We start from the raw sequence: 17,150 nt of genomic DNA, 5'->3' as shown, positions 1-17,150 counted from the left end.
TGACTAAATAAGTTACTGGCTGCTGTTAAAAGCATCTGGGGAGAATTTGTATGCAAAATGCATTCTCACAATAATACCGTAACTTATAAATGAGCTATAAATTTCTCTCAGATTTTAACAAGTCTATGAGGCCCTTGGATGTCAGGGAGCTGCTCAAACAGTTACTTGTAAAAGGTTCTTCTCTATACTGCACAAGAGGAGTATCTGTGCAACATCTGAAACAAAGAAATTCATGCTGACTTTTTACAGACAAAAATAGTAATGGAGATAATTTCTAAAATTATCTTAACTCTGCCCCTCAGTCTCTCTTCCCATTCTGCAACTTCATTTCACGTCGGCAGCCACAGGTACTAAATTTGGCCCCAGGCAGTTCCCATTTCCTGCAGCTGGCACTGATCCAGCCTGGGGTTTGAGCAGGGTTTGAGCAGGAGCTGGGCACAGGGAGGCTCTGCCCATGCACAGCTCATCCCACTCCTCTGAATCTGGGGAGCCTGGCAGAAGGGAGCTGTGCATTAGTGTGGATCTCCAGAATAACCTAAAGGTGCAGCACACTGTGAGACAGGGCACACATCCAAGCTGCTATGCATTTTAATTAGGTAAAACAAGTGCTAAAAACTGCTTGGAAGGTCTAGATGTAACCCAGCAGTATTGTTTTCCCATATTTGGGTTTTCCTCCTGCCATCTCTCATTCACACACAAGCTATTTGATCATCTCTATCACAAAGGGAGGCTTAAAAGAGAAAAATAAAAAAAAAAAAAACAAACTCAAACAACTCGTGTTGAGATGTAATTCAGTTCCTCCTCCTCTAAATGACAGAGCCCCAAACAAATTCATTCACAACTTGGCTTTTATGGTACAGTAGGGCATGAAAATCATCAACTGGCTGCAAAACTGCTAAGTAAACCTAATTTAGGAGATGAAAATGTGTGAAACGCAAGGAGCATCTCACAGATTGTAAAATGACATGTTTATTTAAGAAAGAGCCCAGGAAGAACAAGAAATGTTGGCAGAGGATTGCAGTAACAGCCCCAAGCTCCCTGGCTGTGGGGGCTCAGGGCTGCCGTGGCCTGCACAGGCAGGGCAGAGCTCAGAGCCCCAGACACCCAGCACACCCAGGGAGGGGACAGGAAAAGGTGATTTGTAACTGGGACAAGAAGAAATATTATTGGTTAAGGGAAGGAGGTAGTGAATGAGTAGTAACAACAGAACTTCATTCAGTTCATCTGCTGAATTCATTTCAGTCCATCTCCTACTCTGCAGCCCCTCTGAAATCAATGGAGAATGGACAGTGTAAAATCAGAATCAAAAGAGAATTAGCATATCTGAGCCAAATTCTGCTCATGTTCCAGTTCTGAACAATCCCTGATCTATAAAAATGCAGATTAACTTTGAGCCTCCTTAACAATCCTCCATTATGGCTAAAAGAATCAAAAACACCTGAGCTGCAATTTATTTCAAGTATAATTTAATTCCCCCATCTTTATTTTGACATTAAAAGAATGATGAAAAATCTCTTCATATTATTTCTCAAGACACTTGCTAGAAGGTGAACTGTTTATCCACACACACACCATTCATTCTCACCCTTTTTGTATGAGACTGGATCACCCTGCCCCTATTATCACAGCAAGTACCAACTTTATGAAATAATTTAATTTCTGGAATGACTTTTTATGTAAACTAATCCAATGCCTCCTGACACCAAATCCTTACTGTTCAACAGCACAACTTTGTTAAGTTGAAGACGACATCTGAAATAGAATGCCTGTGCTGGCAACATTTTTATAAGAACAAAATCATTTTATAAATGCAAAGGCGAACCAGTATAGAAAAGTTAAATATTATTGTAAATGAAGAAGTATTTAAAGGTAAAAATTATACTTGACACTGTAATTACATTGCCCCAGAGTATAATCCCAAAAGAACACAGAGACCTTTTGCCAAAGGTGATTTGAGTGTTAATAGGAAACTCAACGTGGGCTCATTTTAATTACATATGTGCCTGCTGAGAACATATGATAGAGTCCAAAAAGCTAATTCATTGTCAGCATGACAGCAGGACCTAATATTAAATCTTGCACACAAAGTAAATTTTCCAGATTACCAATTACTACACAAAAATAGGACACATTGCACAAGTGGTAATCAGCATGAAAGTAAAAATACAAAAAAGTATTGCCAAACAGAGCTCAGCTCTGGGCCAGCAGGGGTACAGGAAATCTCCAAGCAATTCATTCTTTTTTCTTCAAAAGCAGCAACATTCAGTTCGTCCATCTCCAACCCCACGGACACCAGGTTTGCACTGATATTCACAGCATTGATCTTCACTGGCACTGTTGTCTATAAAACTCTTTAGCAATATATAAAAGCACTTCAAAGTAGATTGTAGTGTGCTTTTTTCTTTTTCTATACTTACCCCTAAATTTTCTTCATTTAAAAGAAATTACTGAGTGATTTTTTGTTCTCAAGAGTCCCTGACAGGTTTCTGGCACTGAAAAAAAATGTTGGGAGTAAGTTTATACCTGTTAATGTTAACAGGCATTTTGATTTACTTTTAATTGTGGATAAATTCATGCACCAGTCAGTATTTTCTACAGAAAGTGCCTGGAGTATGACGAGGAGAACCCAGAGTCACAAGGATGAGCTAACCCTGGGGAAACAAGACACAACCACAACTCTGAAGGCAGCAGAGACCCAGCCAATACTTGTAACTGCAGCTTTACCTGCCCTTTGCTTTACTGATGCATTATTAATTAATAACTACTGAGCGTTCCCAACAGAGCATTTTAAATAACAGCTGAATTTCTTTATGGATGATTATGAATCATAAAAGTAAATCTGCAACGTTCAAAGCAATAAACAGGCCCAGGTAGGGAGCCTGAACTGATACAAAAACTGCCCTTTGAAGCTGGAGGTTTGGGGGGCTCCTAAATGTCTCCTGTGTAGAATCACACAATTTCCAGTCTTGCTTAATCCAATTAGTCTGAAGAAATGTAGGATTTCCTCTGTTTTGCCTCAGCACAGGCAGATGCTGCTCGAAAGGGAGATGATGGCATTTCCGAAAAGCTGCAGGGTTGGTTTGGTTCACTGCTTTATCCAAATGAAGCTACACCAGTTTAGGCCAGCTAACAATTACAGGTTTCAGTTCTCAACTCAGATAATGAAAAGAAAACTGTCAAATCACAATTACTTCTACACAAGATTTATGCAAATGATGAAAAATATTTCAGCAGCTCTGCAATGCATTATTCAGGGATGATGCAAGGTCTTCACATTCTACTTGAATTCTGGACAAACTTACCAAGCACTGAAGGTGTACTTAGGGCACCTCTGTGTTATTGCAGCTGGGTGGTTTTAGGCATAGTTGAAATAAATTTGTAATGCTTTAAGATGAAAACTCATTTGGAGATTCTATTTTTCCATAAGATAATTTTTTCCTATCTCCACCTCAAAAAATGAAAAGCCTCCTACTATTTGAATAAAATTCCAGCATTAATTTTCAAAATTATTGCTGCCTTTGAGGCAGAAAGGAACTCACATTCCTATTCACTCTTCACTAGATTTAGTTACTATCTGAATAAAGATAGGGATTCATAGAACATAGAAAGAATAACACCTTTTTACTTTCAGATATTAAGATGGATCATTATTCCTCCTGATGTGTTAGAAGATATTTATCAGTTTGAGTTATGAGGCCTTTCTGACTGTGAAGACCTAAACATCGATTTAATGCCAACTTAAAGACTACTAAAAGTGTAGGAGATTGCATTAGATAAATAATTTAACAATAAAAGGTATATCAAGGCAGACATTATTGCAACCTTCCACCAATCAATCACCATTTTCCATGTTTATCCAATTTTCATCTCAAGGTTCTGTATATCAAATTGCCCAGACACACACTACACAACTGAAATAACTTCATCATTGAATAAAATTGCATAGCCATTAAAATTCTCTAATATCAAGATAGCTGACATTATGTTAAATATTGGCTTCAGTTCCATAGGGTAATAAATTTTGACCTAAATCCAATCTTTCATGGATAGCTGATTCATAATGAAAAATTACTGGTTTGTCACTTTACCTTGGGAAATTTATTGTGGAAACTAATATAGCACCAGGCAGGCTTTGAAATATATGATAAGTAAAACCACAGTTCCTAAGCACCCTGAAACAAAGGGAACAGATTTGGTCTGGTTCAAAAACATCAGACATACTGATAGCTACCAGAAAAAGAGAGAAAGAGAGAAAAGAGAAAATTTTTCCTCCTTAAAGATACTTTTGTAGAGCAAAATTCATAGGGAACTCAGAAAAAAAAAAAACTTGTTATTTTTTAACAAAATTGTTTCAAAGTCTCTTGATTAACAGGATTTAAAATCCACATTAACACCAAACTAACTGTAACATCAGCACGCCCATTTTTCCTCTGCATGTATCTGCAATGGAGTTAAATACCTGGCTGAACATGACATGAGCTGTCTGAGGTGTCCCAATGAGCCTGAGCCACATCAAAGAACAAACCCCAAGTTTCCCCAGTATTAGTCCAGGACTTAACTTCTATTAGAGCTAATTTAGTTGGCCCATGCTATGGTGTAATGGAGCATATTCCTGCTGTCCCTCTTTAGTTTAGATCTCTTTAATAACTTCTAGAGCAACCACATTGCATCTTTCCTTTGTCTTCTTCTTGAAGTGATCCTTCTGCTTGAATGGATTTCAGTAGAATTTTCTGAGTGATTTCAAGTTTGCACCTTAGGGACCCCCTAACTTTCCTGATTTATTTCCTAAAATTCTGCAGCAATGGAAAGCAAATGCCATGACAACAAGCAATTGCCTAAATGTTTGCATGTTTGGCAAATTATGTCTCCAAATAGCCAGAAATGATTGAGAGAAATGAAAATGTGTGAACTTGTGTGCTAACTGCAGCCTTTTCAATTGTAAATGATGGAGCTGAATCTAGCAGGATTTCTCACTAAGATTTCCTTTTTGATGACCAGGTTAAGAATGCCAGAGACGTCTGAAGCTTCCGTGTAATATTCCTCATGAGCCTGTCAGAAGTGATTTTCTCATTTGCTTTTCAGGGATCTGCAAGGTAGAACATTTTCAGAATCAGAACTGCCATACAACTGTTCTTATTCCCAAATGCTGGATGGATGGGCTTTGCTTTGGGCTATAAACTTCCACAGATTGGTAAAACAAGAATCCCTACCTCCTCTTTATCTTTGCTTGCTCCTTAAGAACAAAATTGTGTTGCTTATTTCTCAGTGAATTTAAAATTTTGATGACAGAAGTGCATAGAGACATTTTATGCTTCACTGATAAAGGTTATAGAATAAATTTACTGAAGTAAGACATCACTTAGGAGGGGTCAGCAAAGCTGCTTTATTACATCAGTTACACCTCTAGCCCACTTTGCTTTGAACACTTCACAGGAAGCTTGGCTTTGTGATCACCTCCTGGCAGAAAATTATGGATTTGTTTACAAAACCACTTCAGCTCTGTGTAACCTTCCTCTGCTCTGGTTTGGCAAGTCCTGTGTGTGTTATACACAAGTCTTTTCCACAGTGTCTCTTGGTAGCTCTCCTCACATTTATCTCAACCACACCTCTCCTTAGCCATTTCTTTCTCTGACAAGGTGGCCAAATGAGCCAGGCTGGGTTCTCCTGTCCAGCTTTCCCTTCTGTAAGGGGGTATATTCCTCACAGGTTTTTGAATACATGACCAAAGAGACTGTCTCAGATACAGAGAAGGGCTTGGGGACAGATCCTCAAACCTGCTCAGTGCCACAGGGAAATTCTTCCAGAGCACCTACACCTCAGTCCCATGCAAAAGAGAAAGTACAAATGGGTAAAACATACATTGCAGTAAATTTCTCTTTTGAACTTCCCTTTTCCTCTCTACTATTCACTAAATTGCCCAGAATGAATCACAGCCCAGAAATAGATGCAGAACATGACAATGTATGGTTCTGTTTAGTCATACTCCTGTCGAGCTCCACACGATTGTGCAGCACAGTGACACACACAGAGCTTCAGCCTGGGAATAGCAGGGATTGCAATGTTCCACTGCACAGCAATATCCACCAGCCTGGAACCCTCCATTTGCCACTAAAACCACAGGTGAGTAAGCAGCCAGGCTGCTTGAGCTGCTGTTTACAGCCAGGCACCAGCAAAGGTGCATTCTCACCAGCAAAGTGTTTCTCTTACAACTTGTAATGAGTTGCAGAAATTAATCAAGACTTCAACAAAACACTTCCATTAGTATGGGTAAGAAAGTCTCCACAAAAGAGACAGAATCACCTTGCAACAAAGAGAATTATATAAACAATTATATTCTAGTTACACCGAGGGCTGCCCTGAACTTCAGCTGAGTAGTGAAGCTTCCAAAGAGATTTGCAGAAAAATATTCTTTTAACTGACAGCTCTTTGTGAGGTGCTCTCTGACAGGACCTACACCTGTTGCAGGCTGTTGGGAGAGGTTCAGGTTGGATGTTAGGATGAGGTCTCTCCACCCAGAGGGTGGCTGGGCCCTGGACCAGGCTCCCCAGGGAGGTGGTCAGGGCTCCAAGGCTGACAGAGCCCAGGGAGTGTTTGGACACTCTCAGGCACAGGGCTCTGTTTTAAAAGGCAAAAAGCAATTCAGGCCTTCAGAAGAAATCCTACAAATTCCACAATTTGAAAGCACGTACAATTGCTATGCAAATTATTTTCCAGAGACCACAGAGTTTGAGCTACTAGACAATGATTTTCCTGCAGCATAATTTTGCTCTTTGGCTTAAATCTTCCATCATTTTTACAGTAACATCTGTGGATGAGAACAACTGGTTGAGCACTGAACACAAGAGTTGATAGAGACCATTCAGCTTGCAACAAGCCCTAAAAGAAAGGACTGAAAAATTCCTTGGCCTCCCTGGGGGGTGGTGAGAAAGCCAGAGAGGAAAAATGATGGACAATTGCCATGGGCCTTTCAGTAGGGCCAGGACTTTAAACCAATATCTTATTTTATAGTAAAAGTGTAAAATGCTTCAGACTTTACTGTGCATTCAGCTGAGCCTGATGGTGACAGCAGCAGGGACTGGGAGATGGGAGTGCTCTGTTCCTCCTTACAAAGGTGCCAATCAGGAGTAACTTATTTGACACAACTAAATGATAAATCAGTGAGGTAGCTGGATATTAAAATAGTTTGAGCACTGAATCAGGGCTATTCACTTCTAACATGCTCTCAAACTATCAAAGACAAGCATTTACTTGGAAGACTAAATATACAATGAGCAATTTCAAAATCTTTTTCAAGGTTGCTCAGCTACAGATTCTTGTCATTCAGTTTTTCTATGGAAGTCATGATTACCCATGGAGAGAAAAGATGGATGTTTTAAAACTACCTTCTGCATAAGAATTATTTGCAGCAGAAACAAATTATGGTTTGGAATCTTAAAATAGCAATAATGTCCTGTAAGATTGGCTTCCTGCCTAGATTGCTGGCATTTTAATTCAGAGTTAGATCTCTTAAACAACTCTTCCTCATTTCCAGGGGAAGCCATTACAAACCAGTGATCTCATAAAGCTCAGTGACTCCCGAAATACATCAAAGAAATGTACCCTTTTAAAAACCTTCCTGAAACAGGGTGCATTCCCTTTAATTATATTTTTAATACAGTAACAAACTCTGTATGCATTCAAGGCATTGTTTCAAGAAGCCACAAAACAGAAAAATTCTTCACCTCGGCTCAGGAGGAAGAAATTAAATGTCAATAGTTTCCCCCCCCCCCCCCCCAATTATTTTAAAAATAATACAGTCAGTGCCATTGGCTTCAAACTCAACTGTGGCAGCCTCGAGCTGCAGCTAGCATGGCATTTCTGGAACATAACACTTCCCCATTCTCAAAATAATAGTTCATCAGCTGCAGAATCCCATGAAAACTGAGTATTTGCTAAGTCGTGGTACTTGGAGAAGTGCAGTGGTTAGAAAGACAGAGCTGAATCTGTGCTCCTTTGTCCTTGGTGGCATTTTAGGCTTATAAAAAAAGCAAATCTAAAAGCTGCCTGCTTACAATTAGTATGTTACACTGACACCCTGACACCGTTTTGTTATGGTTGGAACGTTGAATTAGGAAAGAATAACACTGAAGCTTAACTCAAGCTCAGTCCAGTACTAATGTACACAGCTGCTTGCTTAGCACTGAATAAAATTAAGATAATTAGACGCCATGTTTCCTCTTCAGGGTCTGTCTACTAAAATCAGCATAATGGGCCCACTCCAGAGGTCCAACAACAATTTTATATGAAAGACATTATGTATGAAAAAGAGTAGGGCTCATATTTTCCTTGTACAGGGGAGGTTGAATTTGGTGCTTTTGTTTTGGGTTGGGTTTCTTGGTCCTTCTGATTCTTCTCCCCACTCTCCCAGCTCATATCTTCATACCAACCATTTTCTTTAGCCATAGTTATATTTGACTTTCCCCATCAACACTGGGGATCACTGAGAAGCATTAATGATCACTTAAGTACTTTTCTTTCATCTCTGTACATACAGAGTAATCTTTATCAAAATACTCACTGAGCTCCTGCTACCCTCACACTCTCTTCCAGGAAGTTTACAGCAAGGACATCCTCAGCCATTTGCCTCTCCCATGCTTCCCCACGCTCCCCCTTTAATGCTCCATAAAATGATAACATTTTCCAAAACAGAGGCTTGGTGAGAACTAGGACTGCTGACCATAAATTTTCCATCCCTTCTGCCCCCCACTCCTTGTGTCATGCATTGCTCCCAGCGTTTCCTTGAGATGCCATGTGCCAGATGATTTCTGCAACTCTGCTCTTGGGGACCAATTCTGCAGCCTCCAGACCCACAGGTGATCAGACAGGCCTAATGTGGAGGAACATGAGCAGACACTAGCACCACTCATTTTTATCCTGCCACAGCTTCACTGGTTTTATTAGAGTTGGTTCTGCTTCACACATGTTAAGGGGAGAGACACATCACTTATTTCATAAATTCATTTAGCCTAAAATGCAACTACTGAATCTTGAAATGGCCCTTTATAATGAAAGCAGTGCTGGAAACATGGTTTGCAGAACAGAACACAATCTCTGTACACGGTGTAATTACATCTTAGTATTCTGCAGAATACCAGTGCATGGCTTAAATGCTATTAATTGTAAGCAGTTTTGTTCCACAGGATGTTGTTTGCTGATAACTACTCAATTAGGGTTATTTTGCAATTAGTCTACTCACAGTAAATTTACTGCAACCAGAGTCATCTGTGGTGCAGCAAATTAAAATGCTGTCTGGGCTGCATGTGCAGTGGCTCTTACATGCTCCTTAACTGTGTATAGCTCACCACAGTGATTCTGTCACACTAACAGATTAACCGGAAAGCAGCAGCAGCCAATGTCATTTGGAATCCCGAAACCAGCAGAAAAAGACAAATCTGGGGTTCAATGGTCTGTAGATCAAACCCAGTGAGTCCAAAAATGCACTGCCAAAATGTTAAAAGCTAAACAAACCACACATTTATATGTCACTGTGTGCATACATGCATATTGAGCAGGTGAAATCCTCTATGTGCTTCATTACAGCTCTTTTAAAATTCTGTAGGGGATGCTCTCATTTCCATGCCTTGAAGAACAGCTCTGCTCCACCCCAAAAGTATTTGGCATCTTGTGGGTTCTCCTCTCCCTTCCTGAGAATCACACCTCTTTCTGCTGAGTGGTTTGAAGTCATCAGATAAAAACATTATGGACATTCAGATTGCTATTACCTGTGTAATAGCACAGTTGCTCAGTAAGCAGAGCTCCAGAGCCCTTTTCTCTCAGTTTGAAAACCAAAAGGTTGTGTTTCTAAAATAAAATGAAAAATTTTCTTCCCAGCAGCCTCTAAGAAGCAGAAAGCACTTGCTTCAGTGTGCCAGAGCAGCATTATCAGTAAGTAACCAGGGAGAAGGCAGTCTGATCTGCAAAAAACTCTTCCAGTGCTGATAAATTATTTGAAATGAGGGAAACCTGATTATTTTCTTACTTTATTGTAAGCTGGGTTTACCCCACAAGGATGAAGGTAGTGGAAAACCTGTTTGATTTAAAAACTAAGAAAAGACAACAAAAACACCCAGAGGAAATAAATCAGGACCAATGGAGGCTCTCCTTTCCTAGGGACTTCTCATTTGCTAGAACTACATCTTCTCAAAAAACTCTATGTACTTTGGTCTATCTAGGGCCATAATCTGGGCCAAGAATAAAGCCAGCTGGGGAATTAATGATAAGGATTAGGCCAGAGCCTTCCCTGGGGATGTGGCAGCTGGGAGAAGCTGGCCCAGAGGAGGCCTGGTGCAGGTGCCACCTGGGACTGTCTGTGATGGCTCCTGACCTGGTGGCAGTGACCAAGCAGGAATTGTGCTCTGTGTCCATCCAGCAGCCCTGCAAGGCAAGGGGAGCAGGGCTGCAAACTGCCATGATCACATGGAATGAAAAACAGAGAACTCAGGGATGAATCCAGGCACTGGGTCACAGCTAGGCTTTTCTTCACCTCAGGGGGACAGGAAGCAGAAATCACAAGTTCAATATCAGGTTGAAATGTGGAGTTGTGTAATGGCCATTGCAGTGCTCCCATTGCTGTTGGGCAGGGTCACAGTGGCCATTCCAGGACTGTGCTCCTGCCCACAGTAATAATGGATTCTGTGGGGGGTAATGTGGCACAGATCAGCTCGCCTGGGCTTGGTTCAAGGGGATTTTAGCTAGGTACAGAATGATGGGTATTTTAGAGACAAGAATCCTCATTTAAACTTCTGATTCTTCCCAGTACCTCTGCACAAGAGGAGGACCATGCATGATGATGGACAAAGAAGGGAGGCAGCTGGTCCACATGCACTGACAGCTTTGGTGAGCAGAGGGGAGTCTGGCCCAGCAGAGAATCAGTGTCTGTGCAGGACTAGGCCAGAGATGGCCCCAGCAAGGAAACATCTGCCACTTTGCCCACAGGTTGCTGATCCCTGTCTCCTGTACCATGTACTATGTCACCTGAGACAAAAGGAACTCCCCAAAGGATGTCTGTGGGTATCTCCTCAACCTGCACAGGCCTGGATTTGTTCTTTCCTCATCTAACCTTGTGCAGACCCTACACTTCCCATCTCACATTCACTGAATGCATTTTCCCCAAAACACACTTCTTTCTACAAAGGCCAAACATTCCCTTCTGAGCCAAGGGAGACCTGCAAGCTGCCCCTTGCCCTGCTCTCAGCCGGGACTGGGAGAGGCTGCACCTAAAGCCTCTGACACCAATCTCCTGTGCCACAGCTTTGTGTTGTGTTTTTAGGGCCAGCTTGCAGGGAAATGCCAGCTCACCTGCTCTGCACGTCAGGTGACTGGTGAAGATGCCGTGTCCTGTTCTGCTCCAGCAGCCATGCCCTTGGAGGGACTGCAGCCCTCAAGGAAATAACACCTGCACGTCAAGCAGGGCACATCATGCTCTTGATTTTAACAATCCTTCCTTTCATCACTGAAGTTCCTTATAATCAACTTCCTTTGCCTGTTGCCTTTGGAAACAATAAAACACTTTAAAAAGTAGCAGCTGCTATGATCCTGTTCCTGTTGATAAGCACTGAAGTGAATGTATCACTTAACATTTCTGACAATCCAGCTGGATGGAGTCCTGTCCATGATTGATAGCTGCACTTAGCAGTGTCATGGTTTTGATCAGCTGAGACAAGATCCAAGGGGATTAAAAGCTGGATGACATCTCAATGGAAACCACAGCACTGGGAACACGTTTATATGTTGGGATAATGGATGAACGTGCTGCTCCAATGCATAAATATTTATACTTCACAGTTTTGCTGAAAACAGACAGGAAACCTTTGTTCAAACCAAGCTGATGGGAACAGCACTCACATGCTGAACACACAGGCTCAGACCCCAGATGTCTGACTGCTGCTGACAAACACCAGATCACTTTTTTAATACATGAAATGCCTCTACCCACATCTCCCCTGTCAGCAACCCCACCAATGGGGTGTCTTATATCCCCAAAAGCTGATGTGCAGCACTTCACCAACTCTCCTGTAATCAAGCTCAACTCCTTTCAAGGACCAACAGAGTTGATGAAGTCACCTTTGATGAGGGATGGAGTCACTCTGGGGGTGAAGAACAGCAGTATTTATGTTCTACAGTGGGAGGAGATATGGGACCACAACACACTGAAACTCAGACAATGGATCTTTAACAGGCCTATGAAATTCAAGAGATCTATGAAATTATACACATACAAGGCCCTCCAGTAGGCACTGGGTGCTTTCATGAGGTTTTGGGGTTCCCCATGTCAGTCTTGACAGTTCTGTATTCAAACATTTGGGAAATGACTCCAAGGTCTGGGTCTCCTCCATAGGTTTGGTGACCAAACCTTCTTGTGCACTGGTGCTTCCTGCATTAGCAACTCATCTCCCATTCCATATGCTGCTGCACTTCTCCACAGCAAAGCTCCCAAATCTGCTCTACAGCGACCTTGTATGGAACACAAGATGTCCAGACTTTCTGCCAAGGAAATCTGGCAGTTGAAGTGGTTAACTTCAGCTGTCAGCATAGGCAGGAGGAAATAACCTTGAGGCAAAGAAAAATCAACATTTTCCACATGTATCCATCTGGCTAGGCTAACATGTCTCTGAATTATTCTTTTTAAATAAGTGTCACCACTTAAAATAAAAAACTAAACAAAACTCTAGCTCAGCAAACCCAAAAATTTTAGGCTCAATCTTTATGCACCTAATATTTTAATGTGGAATATATCCATACCACATAAGTTTTTCCTAAATTAATCACATTTGGACATTTTCATCATTTTTCTAGACATAATTGTAGCTCCCAGTTTTCCTGAGAATTTTGCTCTGACATTACAATGGAAGCATTTATACCAATGTGCTATGTACATATATGAAAGGCTTCAAGGGTAAAATGTGACCCTGTTCTTGGTTCTAAGACCACACTATTATCCTGACTGCAGGGCATAAGAGATAAATCCTGTATTTAGAAAAGAAGCAGTAAATATTTATTGAGAAATCTGTTTTTAAGGATGGCAGTTGTTTAAAACTTCTGGAAAGTCACCCTGCATCCCTGGGAGATCACCAAGCAAGGCACAGAACCATAGGTGTGTGCAAAATTGCACAGTTGCAGTGTCTGCCCACACTAATGACAACACAGCTTCCAGGTGTACCAGTTGCATATTTGTATCTGGGATACATTTACCTACACAAGATTTATAGCACTGGTCCCATTACTAAGACATATTCTCAGTCCCAAAAGTGCAGGGCAGTGTGTGCAAGGTGCTGGCCTCCCTCAGCTTTCCCACAGAGCACAGGGACTGCCTGCCCTGAAGGAGGAAGGGGGAGGAAGAGGAAGGAATAGCAAGGACATCACAGTGGGTTCCACCAGCGGCACCTCAGCAGTGCCCAGGGGTACTCACTGATGCTCATCCTGTTACTGATGTCTGCTTTTGCTCCATTTTTAACTCTCTACTGTTCTCTTGTCTTCCCTTCATCTTGTGCTGCCTTTACTGTCCCTCTTCCCTTCTCCCCACTGAACACCACATCTCCTGCCTGCTCCATTAATTGTCCCCAACGTCTGCCCACCCAGCTTAACAATCTGGAGTATTACCATAATAAGAAAGGGAGAAAAACACCAAAAGAGACATGGTAAAAAACCAAAACAAACAGTCACAGATGCACTGGATTGGGGAATGAGGGTGCTCAGACCATTCATCCTGGTAAGATGCAACATCTAAATTAAAAGCCTAAGAATCTTGTTACAGGGAGAAGTGCTTTTTTGGATACATTCTCTGGGGCAGCTTCTCTTTTTCACTGTCTGTACAGGGAATTTAACCTCCTAATCCCTGTCATAGCAATGCTATCCTTCTCCCTACCACACTGAAACCACCCTGCAGTAAGCACTGCTTTGTGATGGTGCAGTAAACAAGCCATTAGAGGATGTTCCCAATGAAAGGAACTAAATATCCCCTGCTTCCCATGTATCCCTATGGTTATTCTACAGTCTCAAAGCAAGACTTATTCTCTAGTTTATAAATCCCCTCTGCACTTTCAGCCTGGACAAAGACATGGCATTTCCTCCTGTGCATGGCCAGTTACAGGGTGGGGATCTGGACTGTTGAATAAAGAAATGCTGCTGTGGGTAAGTCTGCTTCTTGATCAATACCCACTCTCATCAACTGATCAATGCTATTTTTTTTTAAAGGCATTTTACTCTATGGAGATCTTATAGCTGGATGAACAGTGGCACATGAAACACTTTTATTTTTTGAAAAGTAGAAAAAGGTCAGCTCAGACATGCAAAGTGACAGCAAGCTGAGAGCTAACTTGTGATCTGAGGGCATGGAGAAACCAAAGCAACAATCAAAGCCTAGCTTAGGCCAGCAGAGGTAACTGACTTTCCAGCAGTGATTTTGAAAATAACTTTTGCTGATTCAAGAACATTAAAAATAGAAGTCAGCCACAAAAATGGATTTTTCCCTGTGCTTTTGGAATTTTTTTATATACTTCTAATAATTACCTGGGTTATCAAAACCTTAGGACTCCAGTGTGACAGAAAAATGGCCATAACAGCAATGCTACTCATGTATTGGTTAGCAAAAAGCTCCAAAATTTACAATAGCTGTTCTCTGATTACCAAAAAGCACACAACTCCTGCACAGCCTGGCAAGATTTTGACTATTCTTCTCTGTGTCTGTGGATGAAGAACTAAAAGAAACAGGAGTAGCAGCTGAATACCTAGATCACATTGTGCAATAAAAATCTGGTGGAAGTGAATTCTACAGGAATCCACCAGGAATCTTGTGACATCCACATTATTCCCTTGTTCAAAGGGAATTGAAAGCCTCCCTTGTTTTCGTGGGCCAAGCCATCACACATTCCTGCAATAAAGCCGTTTCTCTCAGCAGAAGGCCGTTCCAATCCCACAGAATGCCTCCCCCAAGACAGTGTTTGACTTCTCCATCTCCCCACTTACCCTCCAGGGCACAGAAGCGTGTCACCTGCTCCGGCATCAGCTTGCCCAGCTTGTGCTGGCAGTACACGTCCGCGATCTCCTGGCGGCACTGCTGGGACTTGGCGCGGGACATGGCCGAGATGGCCTCCTTGCCCGTCACCTCACACTTGGGGGGCTGGTCGTATTTCAGCTCAGGGGAGCTCATCTCAAGCTTCTGTATAAGCTGCTCTGTGGGAAACCTGTCAACGTCCTTCAGGTTGTTGCTGTTGCTGCTGTTTTTTTCCAGGGGATTGCTGAACTGCACCACCTCGTTGGAGTTCTTCCCCAGCAGCAAGTTCTCCTTCATCTTCTCCTCTTCCAGCTTCTTTCTCAAGTGCTCCTTTTGTTTGCTAAGGGGTTTTTTCACCAGCTCAGTCTGGTGTTTTTGTCTCTGAGTCCTGGGAGCAAAGTTACTGTTATCAATAGTTTCAAAGTCCTTGGGGACAGAATTTTCATTATTGCTGTCTGTTCGCATTTTCTCTTTCGGTCGGTGGGAAAAATAGCCATCCTATAAATGGGGAGAAAAATTACACTCATCTTACTAAACAGTCACATCCCATGCATGGCAAGCATTTCTTACATGAAAACATAGATCAATTACAATCCAACACACTGCAGAAACCCCCTGTGTTGGACCTCAGCAGACCAAAGCTGAGAGGCCTCTGGGGTGCCCAAGTCACCTGCACTGGCATCTCTTCCTCACTGGGCCAGAGTCCAAGCCCTATCTCAGATGGAGCAGGGAGGTTTTACACAGGTTTGCGAGCAGTGATTAACCAGACACTTCACCGTGACACCATTAAATATCCATGAGAAAACAGACACAGGTTTCAAAGCAGCAAAAGCAGGTCCTTCAATGCTTTCCTTCGCTCCTTGTGATCAACCATCACAGTTTGGTATCCCAGAACTGCCTCATTTCTCTGCAAAAAGCATCATCTGAGTACAGCCTCAGCTTTATTTCAGTGAAGTAACTTTGGCACAAAACAAATCCCTCCCAATTTTGCACTTGTTTTTTTCCCTTGAGTTCCTACACGTTTGAACCCTCCCTGGGAAGGTCAGAGTCAGGCTCAGGTGTCAGCTCTTAACCATCATCCTCCTCCCCTCGATGCTCTTAGATAAATACACAGCCCATAACTTTGCAACATTCAAAATCTATCATATAAAGGAAAAGGAAGAGACCATGTAAAATATTTGTCTGCATCAGGGATGGGTGAGGTTGAGCTGCTTTTGCTCCAGCTGTGAAAACTTACGGGGGACACAATTTTTAGATCCGTGGACATGGAAATATCTCTGTTTGCAAAAGTGAACAGTAGCAGATAAAATCAATGATGAACGGTTATTAAAACATCTAAAGACAGGAGTAAAAATATTGGTAGATTTTTTGATTATGTCCTGTTTCCTTTCCACTTGTGGAAGCACATAACCTGAAATCAGAGACTAGGAAATGACAGCATCACTAATGATGACTGATGGGAGCATCTTTTAGCACCTATCAACCACATTTTGTATTCAAAACATTTTATCAGCATGAGCTAATTGTTTCTCACACCTCTTCTGGGAGGAACTATTTAACAGTCAGGGTTTGCAGAGAAAGGAGAGAGAGATAATGACTTATCCCAGGCCATGCAGGGAGTCAGTATCAGTTTGACCTCTGAAGCTCAGCAATGGGAAATGTTTGAATAGCTTATTCATTAGAAGAAGTTGTTTAGTGAGTGAATAAAGTGATTCTCTCTCCATGAAAATGTCTCGTTTGCAACGAGTTTGAGCTGTCAGACACAGATGAATGCAAAGGAGTTTAAAAAAACCCCAACACCAGACAACAACTCACAAACCAAAATCCAAATATTTTTCAAACAAGCAAAATACTTATAGTTTGGGAAGAAATATTAAAAAAAAAAAAAATTCTAACATTTAAGTGAAAGCATGAAAACCAAAGAGAAACAAAATAAACAAAACATAATTTCAAGGCAGCCTTAAGTCCCAGGAATGACTGAACTAAAATAAAAAAAAAATTACTTTTAGAGCCCGGCTCCTACCACTTGTCCTGTATCTTCAATGGATCTTCAAAGAAAAAAGCCAACTCTGTTTTCTTCAATAAACCTTTTGTAAGGTCTCTAAGGCAATGCCATGAC

The 17,150-nt window shown here is 41.7% G+C and overlaps 1 protein-coding gene across 1 annotated transcript in view; it reads right to left on the bottom strand.

Annotated features, from left to right (window-relative positions):
• The window catches only part of XYLT1 (xylosyltransferase 1), a 176,138-nt gene that overhangs the window by 75,994 nt on the left and 82,994 nt on the right, over positions 1 to 17,150 (bottom strand). Inside the window, exon 2 of the mRNA XM_058816084.1 lies at positions 15,004 to 15,529. Coding sequence (XP_058672067.1) covers positions 15,004 to 15,529 — 526 coding nt within the window. The remainder of the gene's footprint in view (positions 1 to 15,003; positions 15,530 to 17,150) is intronic.

This window comes from Ammospiza caudacuta, chromosome 17, assembly GCF_027887145.1.
Source record: "Ammospiza caudacuta isolate bAmmCau1 chromosome 17, bAmmCau1.pri, whole genome shotgun sequence".
Taxonomy (NCBI): domain Eukaryota; kingdom Metazoa; phylum Chordata; class Aves; order Passeriformes; family Passerellidae; genus Ammospiza; species Ammospiza caudacuta.
This window is presented reverse-complemented; position numbering and strand designations above follow the sequence as displayed.